The following is a 27,134-nucleotide window of genomic DNA, read 5'->3' on the forward strand; positions in this document are numbered from 1 at the left end:
TGTCTCTAGCGTCTGAGCAAATCATTCCTGCTGGCCAGCCCAGCGTTTCAGCTCCCAGGACCCCATACTACCTCAGTGTCCAAGAGAAAGGGAGCAGTCAGGCCACTTCCACGTGACAAAGAGGAAGGTTTGCTTGTCAGGCTGAAAATCCTAGTGTAAATTCAGTGGAAATGACCAGACCAGAATGATCAGGGTCTTACATCCATGTTTTATATGGAAAGGTTGAAAGAAGAGAAAATGTTTAGCTTAGAAAATGGCTAAGGAATAGCAGAGCTGGGAGGGACGTCAGACATCATCTCATTCACGCCCCTTCATTGTGCAGATGACAGTCAAAGAAGTTAAATGAGTCAACGAACGTCGTAGAGCTTGTTCATGGCCATAGAACCAGAACTGGAAACTAGAAAACTAGAACTCACGTGTTCTGACCCCTATGCTGCCATATTCCTTTCACGGTGCATCCCCGAAGTTCGTGATTTTTTTTTTTTTCCATCCCATTTTGCTTATGAGGTGGTGGTTCTTAAGAAGTATAAATAAGATGAATAAAGTGCTTAGCATAGTCTGCTAAAGAGAGGAAACCATTCCGTGTTAATTCCTTTCCCTCCCCATATGTCTCCTACCATAACAACCAGTAAGCAAGGTCGACTGGCTGGAATTGAATGTTGTCTTTAAATGGATATCCTCTACGCTTCTCCAGGAGGCTGGATTAGAGTACAGGAAAGAAAAATATAAGTTCTTATTTCAGTAAAATTTAAGAAAAATTAAGAAAAAAAAAAAGACCAGCAGTATAAAAACCTGTGCTCAGGGCTGAGTTTCTCATCACCAGCTGTATTCAAGAGAACCAGGGTGGCAGTCATCCAAGGTTCCCCCCAGGATTCTCTTCAGGAAGTTAACGTGTAATGAAATTACTCCTGAGAGTCTGTCTGTAACTTGTAGGCCGTGAGGATGAGCAAAAGGATGATTAATCTGACAGCAACAAATGGAGGAGCAGAGATGCTAAATGGAAGCTAGCTAGAGGATGTAAAATTTTGAACTATCAACATAAAATCACCGAAAAAAATAAATATTGGATCAACTACGAAAACTTCAGAGTCTGATCTGCATGTATTTCACCCTTCCTCACAAAAATGTACATACTGAGTCTCAAAGCTCCTGGGCATTCTGCTTGTGGCCAAGCTCTTTAAAGTGCCCCATACTTAGAGCATCTACTAATCACAGTGACCACCCACGAAGAGGCAAGGGTACTAAGTGATGGAGAATCTGGGAAGAGGTGATGGGCCAGGAACAGTTTGTGTTCAGCTAAACTAGCATGCCTCTTTCATTGTTGTATCTTTTCTCCTTAGGTTATGTTGACATCGGACTGATTCCAAAAGGAGCAAGGGACATACGGGTAATGGAGGTGAAAGGAGCCGGAAACTTTCTAGCCATCAGGAGTGAAGACCCTGAAAAATATTACCTCAATGGAGGATTTATTATCCAATGGAATGGCAACTACAAACTGGCAGGGACTGTCTTCCAGTATGACAGGAAAGGAGACCTGGAGAAACTGATGGCCACGGGTCCCACCAATGAGTCAGTGTGGATCCAGGTAATACAGAAAGAGAACCGCCGACATATCCATTAGCTAGGATCTCTCTAATTTTCTTTTGCAGAGTATTTGCCAGGGGACATTAATTGAGGATTCTTAAAGCTTCTTTTAGCAAGGAACAGGGAAGGAAGCAAAATATTAGTTTATGCTGTTAATCATTTATTGCCTAGAAATCGTTAAAACCCCCGTTATGAAATGCCAGGGGCCCTAAAATTGTTCATTGACTTTAGTTGCCAGTATGGTGGACACCGACTGTTGATTCGAAGGTCATTGTTCCCTGGGTAAAAGAAGAATACTATCAGTCTATGTCCGCCTGGCACGAATTTCTAAACAGCTTTCCAGCAGAGGTGATGAACTGACGTGGTCCTTTCACATGTTCTCCAGGATTGTCCTCAGGCAAAGGGTTTGACGTAGTGACACTCTTGGGTAGGGGGAGGGGTTAGGATGTAGGATATACTCTTCAAAAGCACAAACGATTTGTCTTTCATACTGGCCAAAAACTATAATAAAGGGGTGGACTATTGTACCAGTAGAGGCAAGGCAGTTCGGGGATGACAGAAGTCCCGAGAGGGTCAAATCTAACCATATTCAGAAGTTAGAAGGCGGTCATTTGCGAGTAAGAGATCAGAGCAAGCACAGAAGCCTCGAGGCTTGACGGTTAGGGTCCATACATGTCAGGAGACCCGACATCTTACCCGCCCACATGGGAAAGGATTTATATATGGGAACCCCCAAAACCCTAGCACAACCAATTCACTCTCTCTAAGTTTAAAATGAATCCACTTTAGATTCATGTGGCAAGAAGACTGCCTGGAGGAGAGGGAAGGCAGCCCGTGAGCGCTATGCCTTGGCTAAAACCCGTGACCATTTTTATCTCAGAACTATATGCTTAAAGAAACCAATCAGCCCGAGAGCTAGAGAAGGGAGCAACAATGATAAAGTCAGTGTTTGTCGAGTGCCCACGACATGGCAGGCACTGCTCTCATTATACCTAATATACGTGACACCGATTTATTTAACCCTCACAGCACCATTCGTCATACTATTATTATCCTCACTTTGCAGATGGGGAAACTAAGGCACGAAGAGATTAAGTAACTTACCCATAATCACAAAGTTAGTAAGTACACGAGGCGACCTACCAGCCTATTGTTGGAAAGGATATCCCTTGCCCTTTCCTCATAGTAATTCCCATATGATTAGACCTCCCATCAATTAGGTCAAGAAATCATAGAGTAGAGGTTAGATATAGAAATAGCTGTATGCAGATTTACAGGTCGAGGGAGAGATATATTAATTCACTAGCACTTGTCCCAGTGCATGCCTCCATGACTACTTTAAGACGATGGACATTGCGGGATATTTTTATACGACAGGTTTGCAGCATAACGTCATGCTATCGTTTGACGTCGTCCTTCTCTTGCCTCTCAGCTCCTATTCCAGGTGACTAACCCTGGTATCAAGTATGAGTACACGATCCGGAAGGATGGCCTTGACAATGACGTGGAGAAGCTGGTGTACTTCTGGCAGTATGGCCGCTGGACAGAGTGCAGTGTGACATGTGGAACAGGTAAGAAACCGCTCACAGTGAACCCACGTCGGCTCCGTGGCGGGCCACGGGGGCAGTGTGAGCCAGTGGCTTGCCTCCTGTGCCCGTGGGCCCATGACGATGGCCCAGGGGCCCCGGTGGGGAGTGGCTGTGTAGGTCATGGTCTAAAGGGAGAGGCAGTTTGTTTGTTTGTTTGTTTGTTTGTTGTTTATTCGGCAGTTATTTTTTTTTATCAGCTTTCTATACTGTCCCTCATGAAAGGTTTTGTTCGAAAAAAGGGTTACATGTCTTTTGAAAACACAAAAAAGAAAGAGGGAAAAAACCACTTCTCTACTTGAAGACCTGAGGACTACAGAAGTCAGGCAGCCTGCCAAGACCTGCCGTAAATCATAGCCCAGTACAAAACGTACCCGCTCTCCTAACTCCCACTCCCATGTTCTTTTTCTGTCTCCAGTTTACTATTTTTTTTTTTGTATCTATTAGAAAAGTAGTTTTCTCTCACAAAATCAAGTGTTGGAGAGATTCCTTGCTGTCAAGTATTAGGGTGGGATAGGTTCTGCCATAATAACCAAGAAATTGAAATCCCAGGGATCAACACCGTGAAGGTCTGTTTTTGAGCCATTCCAAGTCTGACGCAGGTTGGGCGGCCCCACTTCATCTTGTAGCTACCACATCTGAAGTGTACGGCTTCCGGCTTGCCCCACAGGGAAAAGAGAAATGGAAGAGGCAGACTGGCTCTTAGTAATGGCCTTGGCCTGGAAGTGACACAGATCAATCACATCTGCTCATGTTTCCTTGCTGGACCGCAGTCCGGTGGGCACGATCTAACTGCAGGGAGAGGAAGGGGGCTGTAAAGGAGCCTGTGGACACTTGTAGAGCCCAGACTCTCTGGATGTCAGGCTACAGGGACGTCTCCAAGGTCCGTGAGGGCAGAGGTCAGGGCCCGTCAGGTACCTGGGACTCTTCGCTCATTAATAGTAGTGTCATATGAGAAAGGCTGTGCTTCTCTTTCTCCTTTTGGATCATGTCCAAGTCTTTTCTGGAACTACCTGCCTCTAGCCTGCAACTATATAGTCTATAAAACTAGAGTGGCTGCACGGGGAAGTGCCAGAGTCAGCACGCAGCAACGGCAACCGGAGAGGGAGTGAACGGGCCAGAAGAACACAGCCCGCTTCTCCATGAGCTTCCACCTCACGTACGTTGTCTCAGCGGCACTTGCTGACTTGGTTTCTTGCCCTCCCACCTCACCCCCTACCCCAGGAGGTGGTTGTAGAAAGAGGTCCAGAAGGTTGAGTCATGCGCCATCAACCTTACGAACAAGTTTTATATTACCAGCGTCTTTTTCTCCCTTCTTCAGTACAGAAAACCAAGGGTTAACTTTTAGAAATCACAGCAGTTGTATGTTCCTTTTAAAATGTATGATGTTTTGAAAATCCCAAACCTCTGGACATCCGTCTGGGTCAAAGGTGCCGGCTGCGTCAGGCCCTCTGTTCCCACCGCTGCCCAGGAGGGCTGGGCTCCCAAGAAGCAAAAGCAATTTAAGCAGAAAATAAGGTGGTGAAAAACATTTCCCTGAGGAGCGGTCGTGAGGCAAATGAAGTCATCAGGACCGTAGTTACAAATACTTTTTCAATGTCTCATCGCCATTGTCCTCTTCTTTCAACAAAGTACGAGCTTAAGCTTTAAGTTTAAATCATTGTCCCAGGGCATCAAGGAGTGGAAATTAGCCTGACTGGGCGGGGACTCCTCAGAGAAACAAGAGCACATCCACCCCCCATCCCACCCCCCTGCCCACACTCACACTTCTATTTCAACATAGAGGAACCCTTAGCATTACACCTGTGGTATTTCCAAGCTTGGGAAATACAAGGTACATGGCTGATTCGTACAGGGATCGTAAAGATACACCCGCACTTAGCTAGGAAGTGAAACATCCATGCCAAATGCGAATCAGGCATTTGGTTTTGATGCGGCCTGATTCTCCAGCAGCACCTCTGCCTACCTGGGAAAATGTCATTCTTGTTATTAAACCTTAATAGGAACTATCAGAATGTTTCAGCTCATTGCCTATTTGGGCGACAACTCTCTTACTTGGCGGAGAGGAAAGACGGCATATCTACTTTCATACTTTCAAACAGTCACATAGGACACACACTGCTAAATACAAAGATGAATGACTACCTGATGCGCTGCACCATTCAGTGATGTTTTTTATTTTCTTTAAGTGAAAACCTTCAAGCCACCACCCTTACACATGTACTTTGGTACTTTGCTTTATTACCATTCAATAATATTTTTTTCTAATCATATATGTATATAGTCGTGTGCATATGGATGTATTTATGTACATATAAATACATGTCTTCACTTAACACCATAACATGGGTGCCTTTCCATGTGCTATTTAATCTTTATAGCTGTCATTTTTATGGATGCACTATGTTTCACTGGCAAGACAAAGAAAAATTCGCTTAACCAGTACTTGTTAATCCTCATCTTGTGATGAGCATCTTTAGATTCGTGTAAAGAGTGATTTCATTAGTGTTAATTCATACATGGAATTTCTAGGTTCAAAGAGTGTAAATATTATGATAATGTTACGAAACTTATTACCAAATTGGCTCCTATTATAAAAGGGTTACACACAGGTAGTACCAATTATTTTATTTTATTTCATTTTATTTTATTTTGGTATTTTAGTTTTACAGTTTTTTTTTAACTGGGAAAATGTTTTAAATGTCTCAGCAAAATGGAAAATGTGTAATTCCTGTACATCGACTACTCAGCTTCATCAGATCTTATCATATGCCATGTTTATTTTGATCTTCACTTTTAAAAAATTGCACAAAAACACTCAGGAGCAATCCCTAATTTCCCTCCCTTTCCTTTTCCCCCCAAGTCGACTAGTGTCAATATTTTATTTTTGTGTGGGAGAAATATTAGAGGGAAGGAAAAGAGATAGAAGATTTTCGCAGTGGTCTACGGAAGTCATAACAGTGGCTTGAATGAGAATTAAGGCCACACAGACAGAAAAACTATACAATGTAGGGGTGTTTAGGAGGAAGAGAGTGGTTTCAGCATGAGGGAAGGTTGTGGGGCAACACCTAGTGTTTTCCCTTGGGTAACTGGCTAAAATGGTGGTGTCACTCTCTGAGACATGGAAAATGTGACAAGAAACAGGTTCTGAAGAAGTGTTTATGATTATATATATTCAATTAAAGTGCCTATGAGATTTCCCAGTGGAAATGTCCAAAGGCAGTACCATGCTTATTTGAAAGCGTTTGTCATACTGCCTGTCTTAGTCGGTTCGGGCTGCTATAACAAAATATCACAGACTGGATGGCTTAAACAATAGGCGTTTCTCTCATTTTGGGAGGCTGGGAATCCAAGATGGAGGTGCTGGCAGATTTAGTTCTTAGCGAGAATCCTCTTCCTGGCTTGTCGATGGCTCCCTTCTTGCTTGTACTCTCACATGGTGGAGAGAGCAAGACTTCTCATGTTTCTTTCTCTTTTTGTAAGGGTGTTAATTCCATCAGGAGGGATCCACCCTCGTGACTTAATCCAACCCTAATTATTTCCCAAGAGCCCCATCTCCAAATACCATCACATTGGGGGTTAGGGCTCCCTTATGTGAATTTTGAGGAGATGCAAATATTCAGTCCATAGCCCTGCCCTCTCAAATTTGTTTTATGCAGAATGGTTTCCTGTTGTAATTATTTTGTTGTCTTTCTTGGCATTATAGTTGTTATGTATTTTGGAATTACAATTTACAGTGATTCCTTTTAGTTTCCTTCTTTCCTCTTTCCTGCCCTTTTCCTTCCTTCTTTCCATAGGCACCCCACTCTTTCTAGTGCTTTTGCAGTTTTTTCCTGACCACACTGTGAGACCTCATTTCAGGACAGGATGTGTTAAGGTTGGTTAGCATCGCTATCTCATCGTGACAGCGAAGATATGTTAGAAATCTTCGTGCAGCCAACCTGCCACTTGACTGAGCTCCTGGGTGAGAAGCTGTGTCTTCGTTTTGTCACCTTCCTAGGCCTAAAATTTGTCAAGAGTTAAGGCTCTAAGAAGTTTGTGATGAGGGCGTCTAGTTCTCATCTCATGTGGCGCACTTGGAGTCCGGAGACTTCACTGGAGCTGAGCATGTGGCCACCACTAACTGCTTCTGGCCAGGAGCCTGACAGATCTTTCACCTAAGTCCTGCTCACTATTTTTTGCAGGGATTTTTTTTGCTTTACATATACATATATATGTGTGTGTGTGTGTTTGTATATACACACATATACATACACACACACACATACACGAAGATATATATATGTGTGTGTGTATGTATATATATATACACACACACACATATGTATTATAAGTTAATACATATATATTAACTTTGTTTTATAAGTTAATATTTTTACATATTTATATTTTACATATTACTGTTGTGTTTGGAGCAACATGAATTCATTCACTAGATGCTATTTCCTTAATTTGGCTATTTTAAAAAGTTTTTTGTCTTTGTTTTACATCAGAAATCCATGCGAAAAACCAACAACACGATATTATAAATCGGGCTGTCATAAAGCCAGCTTCCTCTCCGCAGCCCACCTTTCAGAGTTAAGGGACCCTCAGAGAATACCAGTGACAGTTCTCTTCGTTCTTCTGTCCTCTCAGCCGCATTTGCTTTCACTCTCGCCCTAACTGTGGGGAGTGACTTTGGGGTGACTCTGGGGGGTACTGAAGACTAGTTGTCCTTCAGGAAAAGTTAGAAGAGGGTGGACTAATAAGTGCTGCTGTCCATGACAAAAGGCTTGTTGAAAAGAATTCACCTGATTTGCTCATCAAAAGATCAAGCATGAAATTCAACCATTGGATTGTCTGTGAAGAAACAGCTTCAGGAATGGCTCTGTCTAGGCACTGTCTCACAGGAAGCTTCAGAACTCCTTATTAAAGAAAAAATATTTTGGCAGAAACTCAAGATCACTTTCATAAAAATGTAAAAGCTACATCTTTTCTCTAGAGCATCTTTAGTACTACAGAACACTGTCAGCCATAATACGTTCTAACAAAAATGTCCTTGTAAAACTCATAGTGATTGTACTATTCGAAAATGGGTCATCACTGCTGAATGTGACCTTTTCCAGTTTTGTGCTCTGTGGTCTCCCTATTCTCTTTTTTCCTTGTCTTTAAGTATGGCAGCAGCCTGCACAAAAGGAAGGACATACTCCCCTGTCCGACCCAGACTTCAAGTTTCCCTTCACCCCACTTGGCTGTATTCTCTGTGGAGTTCAATTATTGTCCCTTCATTTAAGGAACATCGTGCTCTAGTAGGAAAAGGTAAATACTGAAAACTCCAAGAACCATGCAATCAAAGCTAGAAATTGCTCAAATGGTTCTAAGCTGCTTTAGAAACTAGATCCTGTACGTTGAAAATAAATACATGTAGAACGATACTTAGGTTTACTGAAACTGGTCCTCACAGGGTTTATTTGACAGTATTCCTACTAAAGCTCAAAGTAGCCATGTAGTTTGAGAATTGTGCATATAACCGTTAATAAAGCATGAGAGGCATACATAGGGACAGATGCCCCTCTGACCCTGATTTTTGGCTATAAACTGATGTTTAGAAGACAGAATTTTCTCCTTTCGAAAATCAGTCAGATATGTCTTTGACTTTTTCAAAGTGTACTCATCCTGGTGCTAATCCATCTCGCTGTGTCCACTGTAATTTTCAGGTAGGATCAACCAAGTCCAGATACTGATCTCTAAAAATTTTTTAAAATGTAAGACTTCCTGAAGATACTAGGAGGATTTACTGACATGGATTTAAGCGTATGCTATGGAATGAGGATTACATATACATATATATATGAAATAAACTACAAGTAATATACAGTGAACATCTGATAACCTTTCAGTTGTACTTCATAAATGAACTAATGAGAAGCTAGAATGGCTAATGCATGTTTTTTGGTTTTCTTTCTTTTTTTTTTTTTTTTTTTTTTAGTGATTGCCCCTGAGTTTGTAGTGTACATGTACAGCTAATCCAAATCCACTTTCAAATAACACTATACCACTTCATGGGTAGTGTGAGTGCCTTATTATAACAAAATGATCCTAATGGCCACCTCCCGTCCCTTATATCATTGCTGCCATTCATTTCAGTTATATAAGCATGCATAAACTTATGTACATGCATAAGATACATATAAATATCCATAGTTGAAAACATTGGTTGACATTATTTTTAACAAACTGTTATCTGTTTGATTGATTCAGAATAAGAAAAACAAACAGTTTTTATTTAAACATTGTTTCTTTGATGCGTTTTCTTTCTTTATATAGATCCAAGTCTCGGACTGATATTATTTTCCTTCTCTCTAAAGAACTCTTTTAACATTTTTTTGCACTGCAGGTCTACTGGCAACAAATTCCTTCAAATTTTGCTTATCTCAGAAAGTCTTTTTGTTTCCTCCACGTTTGAATGATAATTTCACAAGACGCAGGATTCTAGTCTGGTGGAGTTTTTTCCATCAACACTTAAAGTATGTCACTCTACTCTCATCTGTCTTGAATGATTTCTGAGAAGTAAGATGTAATTCTTTCTTTGTTCCTTTTGTCTTCTTTCAGAGATTTTTTTTTCCTAGCTTTGATGTTCTGTAATTTTAAAATAAAATGCCTCAGTCTAGTTTTTTGGAATATTTATCCTGCTTGGTGTTTTCTGGGTTTCCTGGATCTGTAGGTCAGTATCTGATATTAATGCGGTGAAAGTCTGGTTCCCAGGTGGCCTCTGCTCCAAGAAGTTGTGACCCCTTCTGTTCAACTGTCTGTCTTTCCAGTCTTGGGAGCAGCAGTTTGCCCTGTACCCTCTCCTTTCTTATACCTAAGAGAAATTGCTGATTTTTCAGTCTCTGGCTTTTTACAGGGGGGCAGCTTTTAAGTTCTTTGCATGTGGGACTGTTAACCAGAAGTCTTTCCAAGGTTGCCAATCTGATGGTCTGCTATTCTGCTGGTCTTCTTAGTCCCATCCTGTTTTCACCCCATGCAGCCATCCGAGATTAGTCCCTCCCTTATTTGCAGGCCCATAGTTTTGTTCTTTACACTGCACTTGCTGGAGATTTCTCAGCTGTTTTCTAAGAAGGCTTGCTTTGCTCAGTGTGCGTGTGAAATGCTGACCACCTACTTTTCTTGTCAACCCATGAGTGTTGTGAAATTCTCAGGCCTCTCATTTTCTTTAGGTGTGTATACACTGTCTGATTTGTACACAATGGCTACAGAAGGGAGTTAGAAGTAGGAAGAAATACTTCCGGTTATGGTAAATTTTGAAAATAGATCCTTCATAGAACAGAACTTTGTCCTACTTAATTTCATTAAACATTCTTCAAGTACCAGCAACGCTCCTGTTTCAGCACTTCTTACATAATTTCTTATGTTACCCCTGACTATGACAGTCCGTTTATGTAATTGGTTCACTCGGATTTCAGGGAGATGAGAAGTATTGGTTTTGAGTCTTCCAATGTTCTGGGGTGTGTGGGTTTCAGCAATGGAAAATAATAAAATCAAACCTCATTTATTGATGTTGGATTACTATTTATATTTATTGAAATCGGTGTCAGTGTCCCTTTGATCTAGGAGAAAACATGAACTGTATGAGGGCTCAGTTGTTGCGGTAAGGAGGTCGCATCATAGGATTGTGAAGACCAGATGAGTTGGATTTGTTGTACTCCCTGGGCTCAGAGTATGAAGCCAACCCCGACTCACAACATGCAAGAAACAGAGTTGAGGAGGGAGTAAGTGCCTGTGGTTGGGTGAGCAGGTTACAAAGAGGCTTCAGATTCAGGTTCAAAAGCTTTTCTCAGGGCTCTAATATGCATTAAGCACTCTGCCAGGACATAGAGTATATATATCATGCACATATCAGGGCACATAGGTCATTTTATTCTCACAATAGTACTATAATCTCATGAAGATGAGGACAAGGAAACTGAGGCTGCAGAAATTTAGGAAGATTGTCTGAGATCTCTCAGCAAGTGTTAAGAGAAGGATTCAAATCCATTTCTGACCCCGATGGTGATAGTAGAGTTGATATTGATGATGTAATTATTGTTGGTGCCCACACACACACACACACACACACACACACACACACACATATTTCAATAGGTTTGAGCTCTTGGGGTGATGGGACCCAAGTTCTATTTGACTGAGCCTTCATTATGAAAGATATATCTGAACTCATTGATCAAGGAAATCAGAGATGAATGAGAAAAGGGGCCAAAAAACAAAGGAGTTTTTGAGTGAGAACGGAAATTGAAAGTTGGTAGAGTAAGGATGGACTTGTCAAAAAGACAGATGGTTAACAATCCCTACCCACCCTTCTTCCTGTGCAGTTAACGTCATTGCTCTATAATTAGAGGGATTGCAGTGACAGTGCCCTCTACCAATTCACAGAATTATCATATTAAAATCAATGTTATACCTAGTTTTAGGGTAACTTTTATAGATATTATAAATTTTTAGCATTATAATTTATATGTTAAATGTAAAATTTATGTGCTAATGTAAATTTAATATATACTGCCTAACTCGTACTCACCTAAGTTGGTTATAAAGAGATCTTGTTCTTTGCTGGTACTCTAAAGACTGCGTATTTAGTACTTTGAATCTCTTTCAGATGATGAGATTAAATATTCAGTGCCTTGAGTATCTTCGATTTTAAGTTTAGATATAATAGGAAATATTGCAAATTTTGCCATGAGTCATTAAAATAAATGTATGTCTTTAGTCATTTTCTCTATACCCTTCCAAATTGAATTTTTGAATCAGGAAAATTCTATATGAACTAAATTAACTATTTACGGCTGCCTCTGTTTTACAGTTTCAATATTGAATTGGGAATATGATGAGCTATGTCACTGTTCGTTTTTTTCTTGGACATAAGGATTTTTACTTGTTCTTTATATTGAGGGAGAATTTCCACTCAAGACGATCAGGCAAAGGGGTATAGGAAAAGTTTTTAAAAGTAAAGGCTCTTAATTGATCTTTCGCTGTTAGTGTCCAGAAGATTTACCGAGTGCATACAACTGCATGGTGACAGTCTCATTGCTACGTGGAGAAAGAGACTCAGCATCCTGTGGAAATCGTATTTTGAATTTGATGCTCATACATTTTGGAATGTGATTGATTTATACCTAAGGTCTTTTCAAGTAAACACTTCCAGATAAGCAGCTGACTCAGTGCTCTGACAACATACTGACTGACTGTCGTCCTAAATTAAGTAAAATTTATTTTTTGGCTTTGTTCAGTATGGAAGAGAAAGTGACAAAAGGCAAGCCAAATTAAAAGCCAATAGCATTTTATTCTTCCTTTGATTTCCAGAGAAAGGTCATGGTCATGTAGATTCAGCCTAATCTCCTAAAGCAATGTTACATCATGATCACTGATCTTAAAGGATGACCAGATTCTAACCCCTTTCATAAGACATACTGCAGTGTCCAATGTCAAAGAAAGATTCTGTTATTCCAGCAATTGGTTTACAGAGTTAATGAATGAGTATGTCATTCAAGATTAATGGTTTGCATTCTTTACTGCAGAGGAGACATTATCAGTCAGAGGTCCCTGCAGGAAACATGGCATGCAGGAAGTGAATACCTTCACTACTTCAAAGGGTTTAGGGGAACTAAGAAAGGTAATGCATTACCCCTGCCTGTTAACAGTGAAGGATGGGACCAATAAGGCTACCATCCTTAGGCCTCAAAAGTAAGGAGGAGAAGTTATCCAAAGAGACGGTACCTCCATTTCTTAACCGAACTGGAATCCACAGCAATCCATGCGATTGGCTTCCCAGGGTTCAGGGCAGGTGCAGAGTGGACCTTGAGCGACAAACAGCAGAAATGTAACACAGAAGAAGAAGAAGAAGAGGTAAAAAATCAATAAAATCAATAATGGTTAGGCAACTAGCAAGCCAAGCTGGATTGCAGCTCTGGGTCTTGACTCAAGAAAGGGAGAAAGTTAGCTTTTATCGAGTGCTGTTCCATTTTACTACTGCTATATAATAAAACAGCCTAAATCTAGTGGCGTAAAACCACCATCATTTTATTATGCTCATGGATTCTTTAGGTCAGAAATTTAGACAGGGCACAGTGGGAATGGCCTGTCTCTACTGCATGATGTTTGGCACCTTGGCTGGGGGTGACTCAGGTGGCTGGGGGCTGGAATCACCTGCAAGCTCCTTCATTCACATGACTGTCTTCTGGGGTGGATGACTCAAAGGACGGTCAACTAGAGCACCTACACCTGGCCTCTCCAAGGACATGGGCTTCTTATTCCTTGGCAGCTGGAGTGCCCTGAGCATGAGAGATCCAAAAGAATCAGAAGGTGTGTGTCCTTTTATGCCTTAGCCCCTGAACTCACACATCAGTACTCCTGCCTCTGGTCCAAGGCCAGGGTAACTAGACACCATGTCTTGATGGAGGGATGGAGTGGTCACTTCGCACAAAGAACTTCCTGGATGAGAGAGTATTGTCATGGCCAATATTGGAAACTACAACTTAGCATACACACAGTCACTTAGACAATGTGAATGAATTTATTTTTTGAACCATTCTGACAACAGTTGCAGCAAACTATTTTCCAGGTAACCTGTAAAATTATATTAACCAGAATCCTCTCAGTCGAGGTTTCCAATGATAAAACTTGAATTTTGTCTTCCCTTCATGGATTATAGATTCACTTCCAGGGATCAACCAGCTCAGCTTCCTGCCCTCAAACAATCTGGATGTCATTATTCTCATTTCCCTGCAGTTAGTCAAGTGATGTGTATAAGGATAAGTAGAACCCAGAATGCTTGGACTTTATTTATTCGTTATATTTATTTAACCAGAAATTAATAAAGAATGGAATTATAGATTAACTTTTTTACCAAATAAACACATAAGCACCAGAATTGAGGAAGAAACCCTTGGCCAGGTATTGGGTTTTTGTAATGTGGGAGAAGTTAGGCTGTTGCGTTGGGGCCCATCATGGAAGATTTCAGCAGAGCTGTGTGTCTGTCATGTGAGAACTCAAGGGCCAGGAAGATTAACAGTCACCAGGACTATTCATTCCGACAGAGAAACTCTGGCACATCATTAATTCTCCCTTATGTGCTCGACGGGATCTGCCTGGCCAGTCCGTCTGGCCATCTCACTGCTGGCCCAGTGGGTTGACCCATGCAGCGTCACTAACGCTCCCGAGGGGATTTTATGTAATGCTTTGTGTCCTCTTGCTGCCGAACTCAGAGGCACCGAGCACACATTTTTGCTATTTGTGCACAGAAATGAGCCTTTTGGGGATGTTTTCAACCTCTTGAGAGTCACCTGACAGTTACCTGACTGTTTCCTTTTGTTTTGACATCGAGAATTTGCCAGACTCCCCGAAGTTTTGATAAAATTTCTAAGTATCTAAGCTTTTTCTTTATTCTACTCTACAGGGCAGACACATGTCAGCTCTTCTGGCTTCAGCCGTTTTCAGTCTCTATTCCGCTCACACTGTCTAAGACTTTTCTACAGGAGTTTGTCTTTCCAAACAATGACTCACTCGTAGTGCCATGAAAGTTCCTTTTATAATGTTGCTTCCAGCTGTTAAAAGTGTTTTATTTATAAGGCAAAAGAAGAAAAATACATTGTCTGTCAGTTTAGAAAAATGTACATGGTTGAAAGATTACCTGTCTTTTCAAAAACAATGGCATTGTTTTATTTAACAATAAAATGCTGTTGATTCATTTACTGTTTTGCAGCTCCTCTGAAGTTTTCTTTTCTTCCTCTCTTTAATTCCCCCAGCCCCTTCCACCCCTGGCCTATGGATGTTGCCATTTCCCCTTAAGAACTGGATCTCTGAAGGTGGGATGTCATCTTCTCCCACAGACCCCCTCCCACAGTCCCCCACTCCCCGGGTTATGGTCTCTCGCTCCACCTGGGCTGTGAACCCAGGACCTTCTGCATGTAAAGCAGATGTGCTGACCACTACACTATGGAGCCACCCTCTCCTCTGAAGTTTTTAATGAGGAAGTGCCTTCTCTGGCATCTGAGTTTGCAAGCCATTGGGCTGGGCTGAGTCCTTGTGAGGTGCCAGGAGAACTGGCTCCAGTTCAGGTCCTGCCAGCTGCGTGGCTGTGGGGAACCCCTCCATGTCCTTGCCAGTAAAGTCAGGAGGTGACCAGCTGATTGGCGTGCTGATGGCCTTTCCAGTTATGGAGTTGTGTACACCAGTGAGCCCACGCAAGGCCTGGCTTCCCCGAGAGCTCAAGGTGCCAGCCTTTATGCAAGGTGATCTTTCTGTCCCCTGGGGGTCTCAGTCTTCAGTCTCCTCCGGTGTTACACATTTAAAGTTGAAGTGTGAACTCTCTCAAGAGGATGATGACTCTCTTCCTCACTGCCCTTTCACCTCACAGTCTGTGACATCCTGGCCACTCCTCTTGTTAATGACATCCTAGTTAGCAAAGCCAGTGGTCCTTTTCCTTTCTCAGCCTACGTGACTTCACTGTACCTCAGTTTCTTCACCTGTCAGAAAGCGATAGTGATAATGTTGACCTCACTGGGTTTCAGTTATATATTATAATAGACAATAGACAATACATTGTGTGTGTGTGTGTGTGAGAGAGAGAGAGAGAGAGAGAGAGAGAGAGAGAGAGAGAGAGAATGTGTGTATTTGTCTGGGATAGATAAATATGTCATACACACACACACACACACACACACACACACGCACAGTTTAGAACAGTGCCTGGGACAAAGCAAGTGCTATATGTGTTAGCTATAATTACATATTCAAGGTCAAGTCCCGCGTACAGATATGCTGGGCTTGCCGTAGTCCCTGACGCTCCCTATGTGCTTCTTTTATATGACCAGCCTGGTCTCCAAAGACAGCAGTATTATCGATCCCTGCTGTCAAAACCCTCTGCTTGAAAAACATACCCTCTTGAACTTCACAAGATTATTTTGAAGTTTATTGCTGTATTTCAGAGTTTAAGAACCCCAATTAATATAAAGATCCCTACCTCCTCTATTCCTTTACTAAATGGACAATGTGGCATTTCAGTTGTAACACCTGGTAGAGATATCTGCCTTTGTTATTGAAATCTCATTTTGTTTTTTGTTTCGCATATGTATGTTAGTCTTGTCTCCACAGCTAGATTGTAATCTACATATTAGATTATATACTAATCTACCTATGTAATTATGCAACTGTAGATTATATATTAATCTACCTACTAATCAGCCTTCCACCCATCGCCAGCTGCAGCATGAGCGTGGATGATAAGAGGTCCCCATTCCTCATCCTTACTTTCAGAACCCAATACCTTATGGACAACTTTCCCATCAGCTATAAGCATGATCCCTTGACATGACCAGGGGCCTCACCTTACACCGAGCATGTGGGCTCGGGATTCATCATGTGTGAACTTTTCTGCCTGGCCCCAGGTATCCGCCGCCAGACTGCCCATTGCGTGAAGAAGGGCCATGGGGTGGTGAAAGTTACGTTCTGTGACCCAGAAACACAGCCCAATGGGAGACAGAAGAAGTGCCATGAAAAGGATTGTCCACCCAGGTAACCATTGATAATGGCTGGAGTTCTGTGTGTCTGCTTAGAATAATGTCTAACTTAATAGTAATCGAGTGCCCAGTGATAAAGGCGAGCCATGTGGCTTTGTTATTAGGATAAATAACAGGGAAGCTATTACAGGGTTCTGTGACTACGCTGCTGGAGCCGGCAACATGCTGTGAGTGAGGACGTTTTACTGCTAGAGAGTAACTTTGTGTTTCTTACAAAGCTGAAGTGTTCTGTGTTTAATTATTTGGTAAGACTAAGTTTCAACGCATTGTTAAAGAGAATGCTGTGTACATCACCCAAAAGTTCTGCAGTTACTGGGTTTGTTTTCCCAAGAGCACTTTACCAGTGTGACAGTAGCCGCCAGAAAAGGCGTTGACACTCAGATTACAGTGTCCAGGTGGTACCTCAGGCTGCCTGGAAGAATAGACTTACAGACGGGCTTTCTTAGCCTTGGCACTATTGCATTTGGGGCCAGATAATCCTTCGTTGTGGGGGGGGAGGGGCTGTCTTGTGCATTATAGGATGTTTAACAGCATCCCCGGCCTGTGTATATTTAGATGTTAGTAGCACTCTATACCCTCAGTCCAGGCTGTGACAACCAAAACTGTCTCCAAACACTGCCAAATGTCTCCTAGGGGACAAAATCATCTTTCACTGAGAACCACTGTTATGTAAACATTCGTTTACTGCTAATCATGTTGATTCAAGATATTGTCATCATAGAAGGTAGCTGGGATGTTATTATGAGGGGGGTGTGTTTAAAAGAGAGAGGGAAAGGGCGGGAGAGAGGAATAGAGGAAGAAGTCACGGTAGAGGAGAGGAAATAAGAGAGGGAGAAAGGAACGGAAGAGGGGGGAAGGAAGGAGGAAAGAAGGAAATAACGACGGAAGGGAGGGAGGAAGTGGGGAGAGGCGAGATGGATGGACAGAGAGAGAGATTCTGGGAGTATCTTCCTTCTCTGGTGACCTTAAATGGGTGCTTTAGGTTGCAGGTTCCATCAGCCATTCATTCCGGTCCTAAGAAGACACACTAAGAGGAGTTTAGATTAACAGGAGGGAATAATTAGTGGGCATAATAGATCAAACAGGTGACAGGCTGAATTCTAAAGAAGAGCTAAATAAATGTGATACATGCCAAAGAACTAGGTTTTATAAAAAAGTGTCTAGACAAGTCAGTGAAGGCAAGCCTTGTCGGTCTCTTGTAGTTTCAAACAGGCAGGACCCAGAGGCCCAGGTGTTCTTACCTCAGAGCCAGAGTTTTATTCTCTATCCAGTTCTGTGGCTTCTCGTGGGTCAGAGGTGGCTGTAAAGTCCAGAGCTGGACCTCACCTCCCCTCGCTGTAGCTCTTTGCTGGGAAGAACGAGGAGCTCCAGGTGAAGATCAGGCGAGCACTGGGTTTTGGATGTAGTTGCAGTTTCTATGAATCCTCCTCCGGGAACAGGGGAACAGTGAGCCAGGAAAGAGGAACCTTCCTTAGCTAATCAATAGCCCGCTGCTCTGCTCTGCAGGGCGCCTGTCCCTCCCTCACACCCACTCCCTCACAGCTCAGGACCAGCTACCAATGAATTCCTTTGCTCTCATTAAATAGCAGCCACTGCCCACATGCCTGGCATTCTTGCCACACTTTTCAGAGCCACTCTCTCAGGTGGATTGGCTATCTTCTTGAAAACACAACTTTTTATTTCCTGAATTTATTTAGTTTTGTCCCTGGTGTTCAGGTTCTCATTCTTACTGTTTTAAGTAGTCTGTGTTGGCCTGAATATTGCCAGCAAATATTTGTTAAGCAGTCGTCATTTCCCATGAGGGAGGCAATGCTGTTAATAATTGTATAATGGTTACCATTTATTGAGCCCCGATATTGTGATATAATAGAAGACATATTTAGTCTCCGTCCCCGGTTCTGGGCAGAGCTCCGACAGCCTTCGGAATCTCCCAAGTGGCAGCGATAAGTGTCTTTTTGTATGCTCGCTGGATGACTGGCAGCTCGGGGCTTCAGCCTCAGAATGAAGGCTGGTTGCCTGAGGAGCCACCCATGTGATTAGAGGGTTGGAACATTCAGCCTCCCACCCGTAACCTCTGGGGAGGACAGAGAGGCTGGAGATCTAGTTACTTAGCAAAGTCCAGTGATTTAATCAGTCATGCCTTTGTAATGAAGCCTTTGTAAAAAAAACCTGAACCAAAGGTTCTAGAGGTCCAGGTTGTTGAACGTGGGGCGGTGCTGGCAGGGGCCACACCTGAAGCAGGTCTGTAGGCTCTGCGCCCTTTCCCTCACCCCTTGCCCTCTTCCATCCGGCTGTTCCTGAGTTGTATCCTTTTACGATAATCTAGCAAATAAAACATTTCCCTGAGTTCTGTGACCCACTCTAGCAAATTATCAAACCTGAGGAGGGAGTATGGGAACCTTCTGTTTTTAGCCACTAGGTCAGAAGCGCAGGTGACAACCTGGACTTGCGATGGGTGTCTGAAGGGCAGGGGGACTGGCAGTTTTGTGGGACTGAACCCTCAAGTGCAGACAGTTAGTGTCAGAATTGTGTAGCATGGAAATCCACACATGTGTTGAAACAGAAGTACTGTGAAAGGAGAATAGAAGAAAATAGTGCATTTTTTAAAGCACCTGTTTCACCCTCGACAGTGTTTTAAAGATGCCTGATGTATTCTCTTTATCGTTCTCAACTGCTTAGAAAAATAACTATTATTATGCAAACTTTACAGAGGAAGAAATGTTCATGACCTCATTTGGTATGATGCAGCTCGTAGGTGGCAGAAATTTGAACCCAAGGCTGTCTAGCTATAGTTCTGCAGCAGGTCTACATACAGCAGAACCCCTAAAAAGAGGTGTGCACCTCTCCCCTCATTCGGGCTGGGCCTAAAGCAAGGAAGCAGATGTGGTGGGCACCAGAAGATTTTGATGCAGACACTCACCTGCTGAGGTCGAGGCAGAGCTGAGGATATTGATGCATCATAATCACATAAAGTTCATAGTTTATCTAAGGGTTTGCGCTTGGTGGTGTACATTCCATAGATTTGGACAAATATAATAATGACATATTTCCATCATTATCATATCCTGTAGGTATTTTCACTGACCTAAAAATGCTCTGTGCTCCCCCTAATTCCTCTCCCTGCCCCTGGCAACCACTGATCTTTTTATTGTCTTCATATTTTTGCTTTTTCCAGAATATCATATGACTGGAATCATATAGTATGTGGCCTTTTTTATTTTGTTCTATTATTTTATTAGCATATGGCCTTTTAACATTGGCTTCTTTCACTTAGTAATATGCATTTAAGCTTCCTCCATGGCTTTTTACAGCTTGATAGCTCATTTTTAGTGCTGAAAAATATTTCATTGTCTGGAGGTACCACATTTTATCCATTCATCTACTGAAGGATACCTTGGTTTCTTCCAAGTTTTGGCAATTACGAATAAAGCTGTGATAAACATCCAAGTCTGGGTTTTGTGTGAACATGAGTTTCCAACTCCTTTGGGTAAATACCAAGGAATGCGCTTTCCATGTTGCCAAATCATTTATTCATGTTAGGAACCCTAATTGCCAAATATTTTTATATGTCTTTATTCCATTGTGCAGACGAGGGTACCGACACCTTCACTAAACTTCCCAAGGTCATTTAGCTGCGAGTGGCAGGGTCTAGGTTTGAACCCAGACGTGTCTGCCAAGATGTCTGGGCTGGTGCCACCACATCCTGCTCCTGTCTGGGGTCTTAGGAGAGGCAGGTTTCGCTGCTAAAACCAGAACCCCTAATTTAAAAACAGTTCTCACGTATTAAAGCACAATGAGAATGATACAAACTAGCAGAAAAATCTGACTCTAAAGCTAAATCATGCATGCAGATTCACAAAGGGATTAAAGAAAAGAGATTAAGTTAATTTGCTTTTTAAGACTAAATGAATATTAATGTTGATCGCTTTGTCGGCATTTGTTTTTGCAAGCTCAGTCCAGTAGATTCCTTGGATGTGAATTGCAAGTCGCAGCATCTTCCTCTGTCATCAAATTTTATGATACCTAAGAAGTTCATACCCATCATTCAGAGCTGTCATTCCCTTCTTCCAAAATGATTTCATGTGCAAGATTTCTTCTTTTTTATTTATGGTTATTGTCCTCTAGTGATAGTTTGTTTCTGCATCTAATTTGGGTGTTCTATGTTCTTTCTCAAATAACGATTCAAGAGAGAATTTTTAAAAAGATTTATTAAACCTTCTGATAATCTAAACCTAAAAAAAATATGTATTACATGGTCAGTGGCTTTTAGGATGAAAGTCTTGTATTGCACATTCCAGGATGGAGTAGCCTGTCAAGAAAGAAATTTTCCAATTCCAGAAAGAGGTCATTTGACTCTCTTTTCCCTATCGACTTCTCTCTGAGCTTTGGTTTATAGCAAAGCAAAGCTCTGCTAGGCTACAGCTGCGATGGTGCCCAGCATATCCAAAGGGATCAATAAACTTCTGATAGCAATTCATTTGACCCTGGCTGCTGCATGTAGGTTTCAGCGTGAAAAGAATGACTCGCAGTTTAAGTCAGGCTCTCTAGATCTCAGTGTTCTAGCCACTTCGGGCTGGGTAATTCGTTGTCGTGGGGGCTGTCCTGTCCACTGTAGAATAGTTAGCCGCATCCTTGTCCTCTACTGACAAGATGCCGGTTTTACACCCCCTACCCCTCCATTTGTGACAACCAAAAATATCAACTGACGTTTCTAAATGTCTCCTGGGGAGGGGACTGTGAGACTTCTGCTGATCTGAATGAAGGAATGGGGTCACTGAGACTACAAAAGGGCCGTGAACTTTGGGAGAGCAAATGAGCGTACTGTGTGTAGGGGACAACAAGAAAGCTAGAGGAAATGAGGTGGGATGAACAGGATAGAGTCATAGTATGAAGACACTATATAAAGGACAAGGATGCAGTGGCACTTACATTGTAATGATGGTTATATTGGAATTTGGAATGTCAATCGAATTGGACTTTAGAATGTAAATGCTATTACGGAAAAGATTAGGACGAAGAAAGTAATTTGAAAGTTGATTCTATTCTGAGCAAGAACAGTTTTCTAAGTAATGACGGTTAGAAAGAGTTTATTTTTGTATTTTTTTGGTTTATTGGTAGTCAGAGCTGCGAGAGCAGGCACTGGTATGGGAATTAGTAGAAGATACAGATAAGAGAGAAACTGAGAGGTTCTCTATCTCATTCCTCCTACTTGATCTCAGAGACTGTCCACACTACGGTAAACTTCCTAGACAACTGCAGGCTCTTTAAAGGACTCTCTCTCTCTCTCTCTCTCTCTCTCTCTCTCTCTCTCTCTCTCTCTCACACACACACACACACACACACACACACTTCTATATTATACAATAACTCGTACTAAAACAACAGAGTCCATTTTGGGAAGAGAAAATTAAACATTAACAATCAAATACATTTATTTGGTACCAAAAACATAAATGATTTTTAACCCTGGCTTTAAGTAAAAGTCATCAAGAACTCTTTAAAAACACTGATGTCTTGGCCCTACTCCCATGAAATTCCAGTCAACTGGTCTACAGTGGGACCTGAACCCTGATCATTTTTTAAAGGTCCCAAGTGTTGATACAGTGTAACTGGGATTATAAGATTGACTAATATATAGGGTCTAAAGAAGAAGACAAGACAACACATGATTAATTATCCCATTGTGTATTGGGTGTCATCAGCATCCTGGTAGGAGAAAAATCAATGGCAAAAACAAAAAAATCAGGTTAGGTTGTTGTTACTTCTATGTCTTATTTGGGTAAATAAATGAGCTGGGCCCTTTGTCTTGATGAGTTCTTAGTATATTATTTTGCCCTTCTCACCGATCACTCAGAGTGTTTTAACAGTCTTCTGTTATAAACCTCCTATACATATAAATATAAATTATCCTGTTGCACTATAAAACTCCTAGAAGAAGTGGGATCATGGCAGGCACAAAATGAGTGAGATGGACAACAGAAAACAGGCTGTGGCTTCTGGGCCCTGGGCCTGGAAGACATTTGCAGGGAGATAAAGAGAACGGTTTTCACTTTAAACTAGTGACAAACATATGCAAAGTGTCCCCAGGAGACTGTGGAGGAAATTTCAGAATGAGAAAATAAGAGGTCCATTATCACTTTGTGATGACATGGCTAAAAGCCATGGAGCAAGTAATTAGATAAATTATACTTTCAGTCATCTCAGATTAAGGCTCTTCCAGAATGACATTTTATACACTCAGTAATGTGTCTGACCTCTTCTGGAAAAATGTCAGAGGTAAGATAATGTGATTAGATTGATACAGTGGGCATTCGTTTGCCTTCCCATCCATCGTATGGTTTCAGCATTAGCTCTTTACCCACGCAAGACAGCCAGATGTCAAACAGTAAAGAATGTTAAGTAACCGTAATTATTAACCACAGAATATAATAGAATTGAAGAATAGCTTTCTTCTTATATTTTTCAACCTGCGTATGAGAATCAAAAGAAGTTCTACCTGAATAAAACCAATATTTTGTAACTATAACTCATACTACAAAGTTTCGTCTTCTTCAAAATTCAGACTATCAAAAGATTGGAAAACTTCCTTAAATTCAGGAATGCAGAACTTTACATGCTGTACTGTTATTTCATGCAGTGATAAAATAGAAATATTCCATTTTATTATGGCATGGAGGGGTAAAGAAGTTGACTATACATTCAAGCGATGGTGAGCCCAGACTACACAAGTCAAAACACTTGTTCTGTCTTTTATGTTCGGGGAGATTTGCACAATGATGGAAAAGAAAAGAAAGGGCCCCAAAGAGGGCTTCCTGTGATTTTCAAAAGCTATTTCTATGTGACTACTGGGCCCACAGCCTAGAATCTTAAGTAAATCATCCATGATCCAGGATAGAGAAAGAGCATGCATACTTGTTTTTCCACAGAGAATCCAGAATATTAATTTAGCCAACAGTTTCAACTGTTGAACTTGTTGAGAACAACTGACAAGTAAAAAATAGCTTACATTTCTTCTTTTTCTACTCTTCTTATCAAAGGGACCAGTGAAAATAGTAATGGGTAGACTGAAGGAGATAGTGGGGAAAACGAAGGCAATGCCCCTGGTTTATCATCTCCTAAATTAGTAAGTGTTTAAGTACATGCCTAAACGCTTTCTATTCATATTGGAGTAGAAAAACATTTGATTAGGAGCCAGGAGACCAAATTCTAGATCCTTTTACTCAATAGCAACAGTCAAAATAACAATGGATAATAGAGTTCTGGTTACATATCAGGCTCTGTAGTATGCACTGTCCATAAATTGGTATTTCATTTGATCGACAACATTGATATGAAGTCAATACTGTTACATCCATTCAACAGGTGAGGAAAGTAAGGCTTAAACTTGCTTGAAGTTGCACAACAGAAAACCAGACCTCAGTTTTCTTGACTGAAAAGAGAGCCTTTTTTAAAAAAATTTTTTTTTTTTTTCATTCAAAAACATTCTTATTTAGTAGTATCTCCTTATGCCAGGTGCTCTGCGGGGCCCTGGAGCTGTGATTGAGCACGCAGAGCACCCTCTAGTGGGCTGAAGCATCTCCAAGGACCTCTTGGCTCTGTATGCTGTACTTCTTCTTAGTGATTGAATTGAATACGTGTGTGTGTGTGTGTGTGTGTGTGTGTGTGTGTGTGTGTGTGTGTGTGTGTGTAATGGTTGATCTTCTCTCACTTGTCCATGTGTGTCTGCAGGTGGTGGGCAGGGGAGTGGGAAGTGTGTTCGGCGACTTGCGGGCCCCATGGAGAGAAGAAGCGAACGGTGCTGTGTATCCAGACCGTGGGCACAGATGAGCAGGCTCTGCCCGCTAAAGACTGCCAGCACCTGCTGAAGCCCAAGGCCCTCATTTCCTGCAACAGAGACATATTGTGTCCATCGGACTGGACAGTCGGCAACTGGAGTGAGGTGAGCTCAGGGGTTAAAAGGGAAACTGGCATTATTACGCCTCATCAGCAGCCCCCATTCCTCATTATTAACCAATCCAGGGTGACCCTAGAGAAAATCGCACAGTGGCCAGCATCTGTCACCTCTGGCCTGTTTCCTGCATTCCTCACTTCCTGGTATTCTATCTTGTTTGTTTTCCATTCTTACAGGATCTTCCTCTCACGTGTTCAGAGATGAGCTGGATCTTGCTTGCACAGGCATACAACAGCTAATTGCTAAATTGTCAGAATTTTCGCTGGCCCATTGTAAAGCCATTGGTGGCAAATCGGGGCTCCCCACCCACCCCAGGAGCTGGCCTGTTGAACGTTTACTAGTAATTATGTTCCGCTGGGACTAGGTAGTTAGCTAAAACCAAAGGAGTGTCACTGTAATGGCAGAACGATAGGCAGCGTACTTGATACTGGGAGACGCCTCTCAAATCATCCATCTTTTCAGCACGTGTCAGAGCCAGCCCTGCCAAGGTTTAGGACATCTACTAGTACTAGCTGCAGAAATTCAAATAAGTGTTGCATTTCCTGAAAATTAATCTGATATGGTTTTCTGAGTATAACTAGAAATCAGTGGGCTAGAAGGTCATAAAAACTCCCAGGCTTCAGTTTCCTTTGGGTCACCATGGAACATGGTACCGCCTGTACCATCTCTGAAAATAACTAATTGCGAAAAGAAAACACTCATTTGAATTCAGCTGCTTTGATAACCTTATTTTCAAAACTCTCTTTCATTAGCTTATAATCACTGTTTAGGCTTATTTCACTTATAATTCTGTGCAGAATTCTCTCTTGGACATCTAGTGAAAAGTTTTTTTTGTGTGTGTGTTTTTTTTAATGGTAAATGTGGACCCTATATTATAAAACTTTTTATCAACTGGGAAATGTTGGACCAAAAAAAAAAAAAGAAAAGACAAAGGTGTACATGTAACGAAAACACATCTAACACAGGTGTGCTGCTGCATGCGCTGATGCATGCGCTGATGCATGCGCATATATCAGCAATAGGCCAGAATGTTCCCCCTGCTATTCCCAGGAGGCTACACAGCGATAGCCTGTCCCTGCCTGGCCTGTTCGTCCACCACCAAGCTAGATGGCTGTAAATTACCGTGTTGTCAGAATGAGGTCGAATAAGGTATTGTGACTGGTCCATTAAATCTGTTTACCAAAAGTGTTTGGGCTGCATCCAAAGCAGTCAATAATTCTTGTCATGTAGAATTTACTAATTGCCAGAATCTTCATGCTTTTTTAAAGGACTCTGCAGTTACATATTTGGCTGAGGAGCTCTTATTGTGCTGGTGTTTATGGGGAACAAAATGATTTGCCTTAACTGGAGAACAAAGGACCAAAACGTTGGCATGATGTGACAAGTACTCATTTCTGTTGTTCCAGATAGAGGCCATTGCGTAGTGTATTGATAGCAGACTCGATCCAATCTAGTCTCCAGCTTCCACTTGAGGGAGCTGAACAGAAAGTCTGAACTACTACCTTCATTCAGGAGATGTTGTCAGGAGAGGTGCTTTTAGTTAAATCGGCATCAAAATATTCATCAAGTAGGTCTTCCTTTCTTCTCTCTGCTGTCTTGCTAATGTCTGTACACATTAGCCCTCTAATGAGCTTTACTAGAAGGTGATGAAATGTCTTTGACATTCTGACTATGCCTAGATACTTTAAGAGAGATGATATAGTGATTCTTGCTATACCTTGTATTTATAGTCTGGATTTTGTCTTGAGATTGACATTAATTCATGCAGGGTAGCACTCCAGCAATACCTGGTCATTTGGTCTGCACTGGGCCATTTGGGTTGCCCTGGGTGAGTCTGAAGCCAAAAGACCCAAGAGCTGTGAGGTTCCTCGACTCCTGTAGAATGGTCCTCTCTGGGCTGACCAAGGTGGGAAGAAGAAGATAAGGCAAATCCATGGCCTACCCTTTTCTGTCAAGGCACCTCTGCCAACCCAAGCAACAAGAGAACGATGGACTCAGCTGTGCCAGCCTGGCATACTCATCCCTGACCCAGCTAGGGGTTGAATGGGGGACCTCGTGAGTGCCCGAGCTTCCCCTATAACCAGCTCCTCCCCCGCTTAGCTCAGGTTCTGAACTCTTGGCTTCTACTCTTTATCTTAGATTTCACCAAAAATCTTTTCCTGGTTTTGCCCAACCTACTTTGTGGGCTTGGAGGGTAAAGAAAGGGGACTCCATTGTCAACAAAGTACCAAAGTTTTGGGCTCCCATTTTCACTAGGTACACACCACTTCAGTGACAAGCCTTGTCAGAGGCAGCCAGTCTATTGGCGAAGGACAGGGCCCATGGGGTTCACGTCCTGGTTCTGCCACTTACTAGATGTGTGAATTTAATATCTGTGGTTGCTTCTAGTTTTTCTGTGGCTCGTGTTCTCCGTCCATAAAATAGAGATAAGAGCAGTACTTAGACACAGGAAGTTATAAG

The 27,134-nt window shown here is 42.0% G+C and overlaps 1 protein-coding gene across 4 annotated transcripts in view; it reads left to right on the top strand.

Annotated features, from left to right (window-relative positions):
• The window catches only part of ADAMTS12 (ADAM metallopeptidase with thrombospondin type 1 motif 12), a 258,947-nt gene that overhangs the window by 177,006 nt on the left and 54,807 nt on the right, over positions 1-27,134 (top strand). For all 4 annotated transcript variants that reach the window (XM_036226114.1, XM_016121979.2, XM_036226115.1 and 1 more), the window contains 4 exons: positions 1,341-1,585; positions 3,017-3,155; positions 16,592-16,718; positions 24,452-24,662. In XM_036226114.1, the coding sequence (XP_036082007.1) occupies positions 1,341-1,585; positions 3,017-3,155; positions 16,592-16,718; positions 24,452-24,662 (722 nt within the window). The remainder of the gene's footprint in view (positions 1-1,340; positions 1,586-3,016; positions 3,156-16,591; positions 16,719-24,451; positions 24,663-27,134) is intronic.

Source organism: Rousettus aegyptiacus, unplaced genomic scaffold (assembly GCF_014176215.1).
Source record: "Rousettus aegyptiacus isolate mRouAeg1 unplaced genomic scaffold, mRouAeg1.p scaffold_m13_p_8, whole genome shotgun sequence".
NCBI lineage: Eukaryota > Metazoa > Chordata > Mammalia > Chiroptera > Pteropodidae > Rousettus > Rousettus aegyptiacus.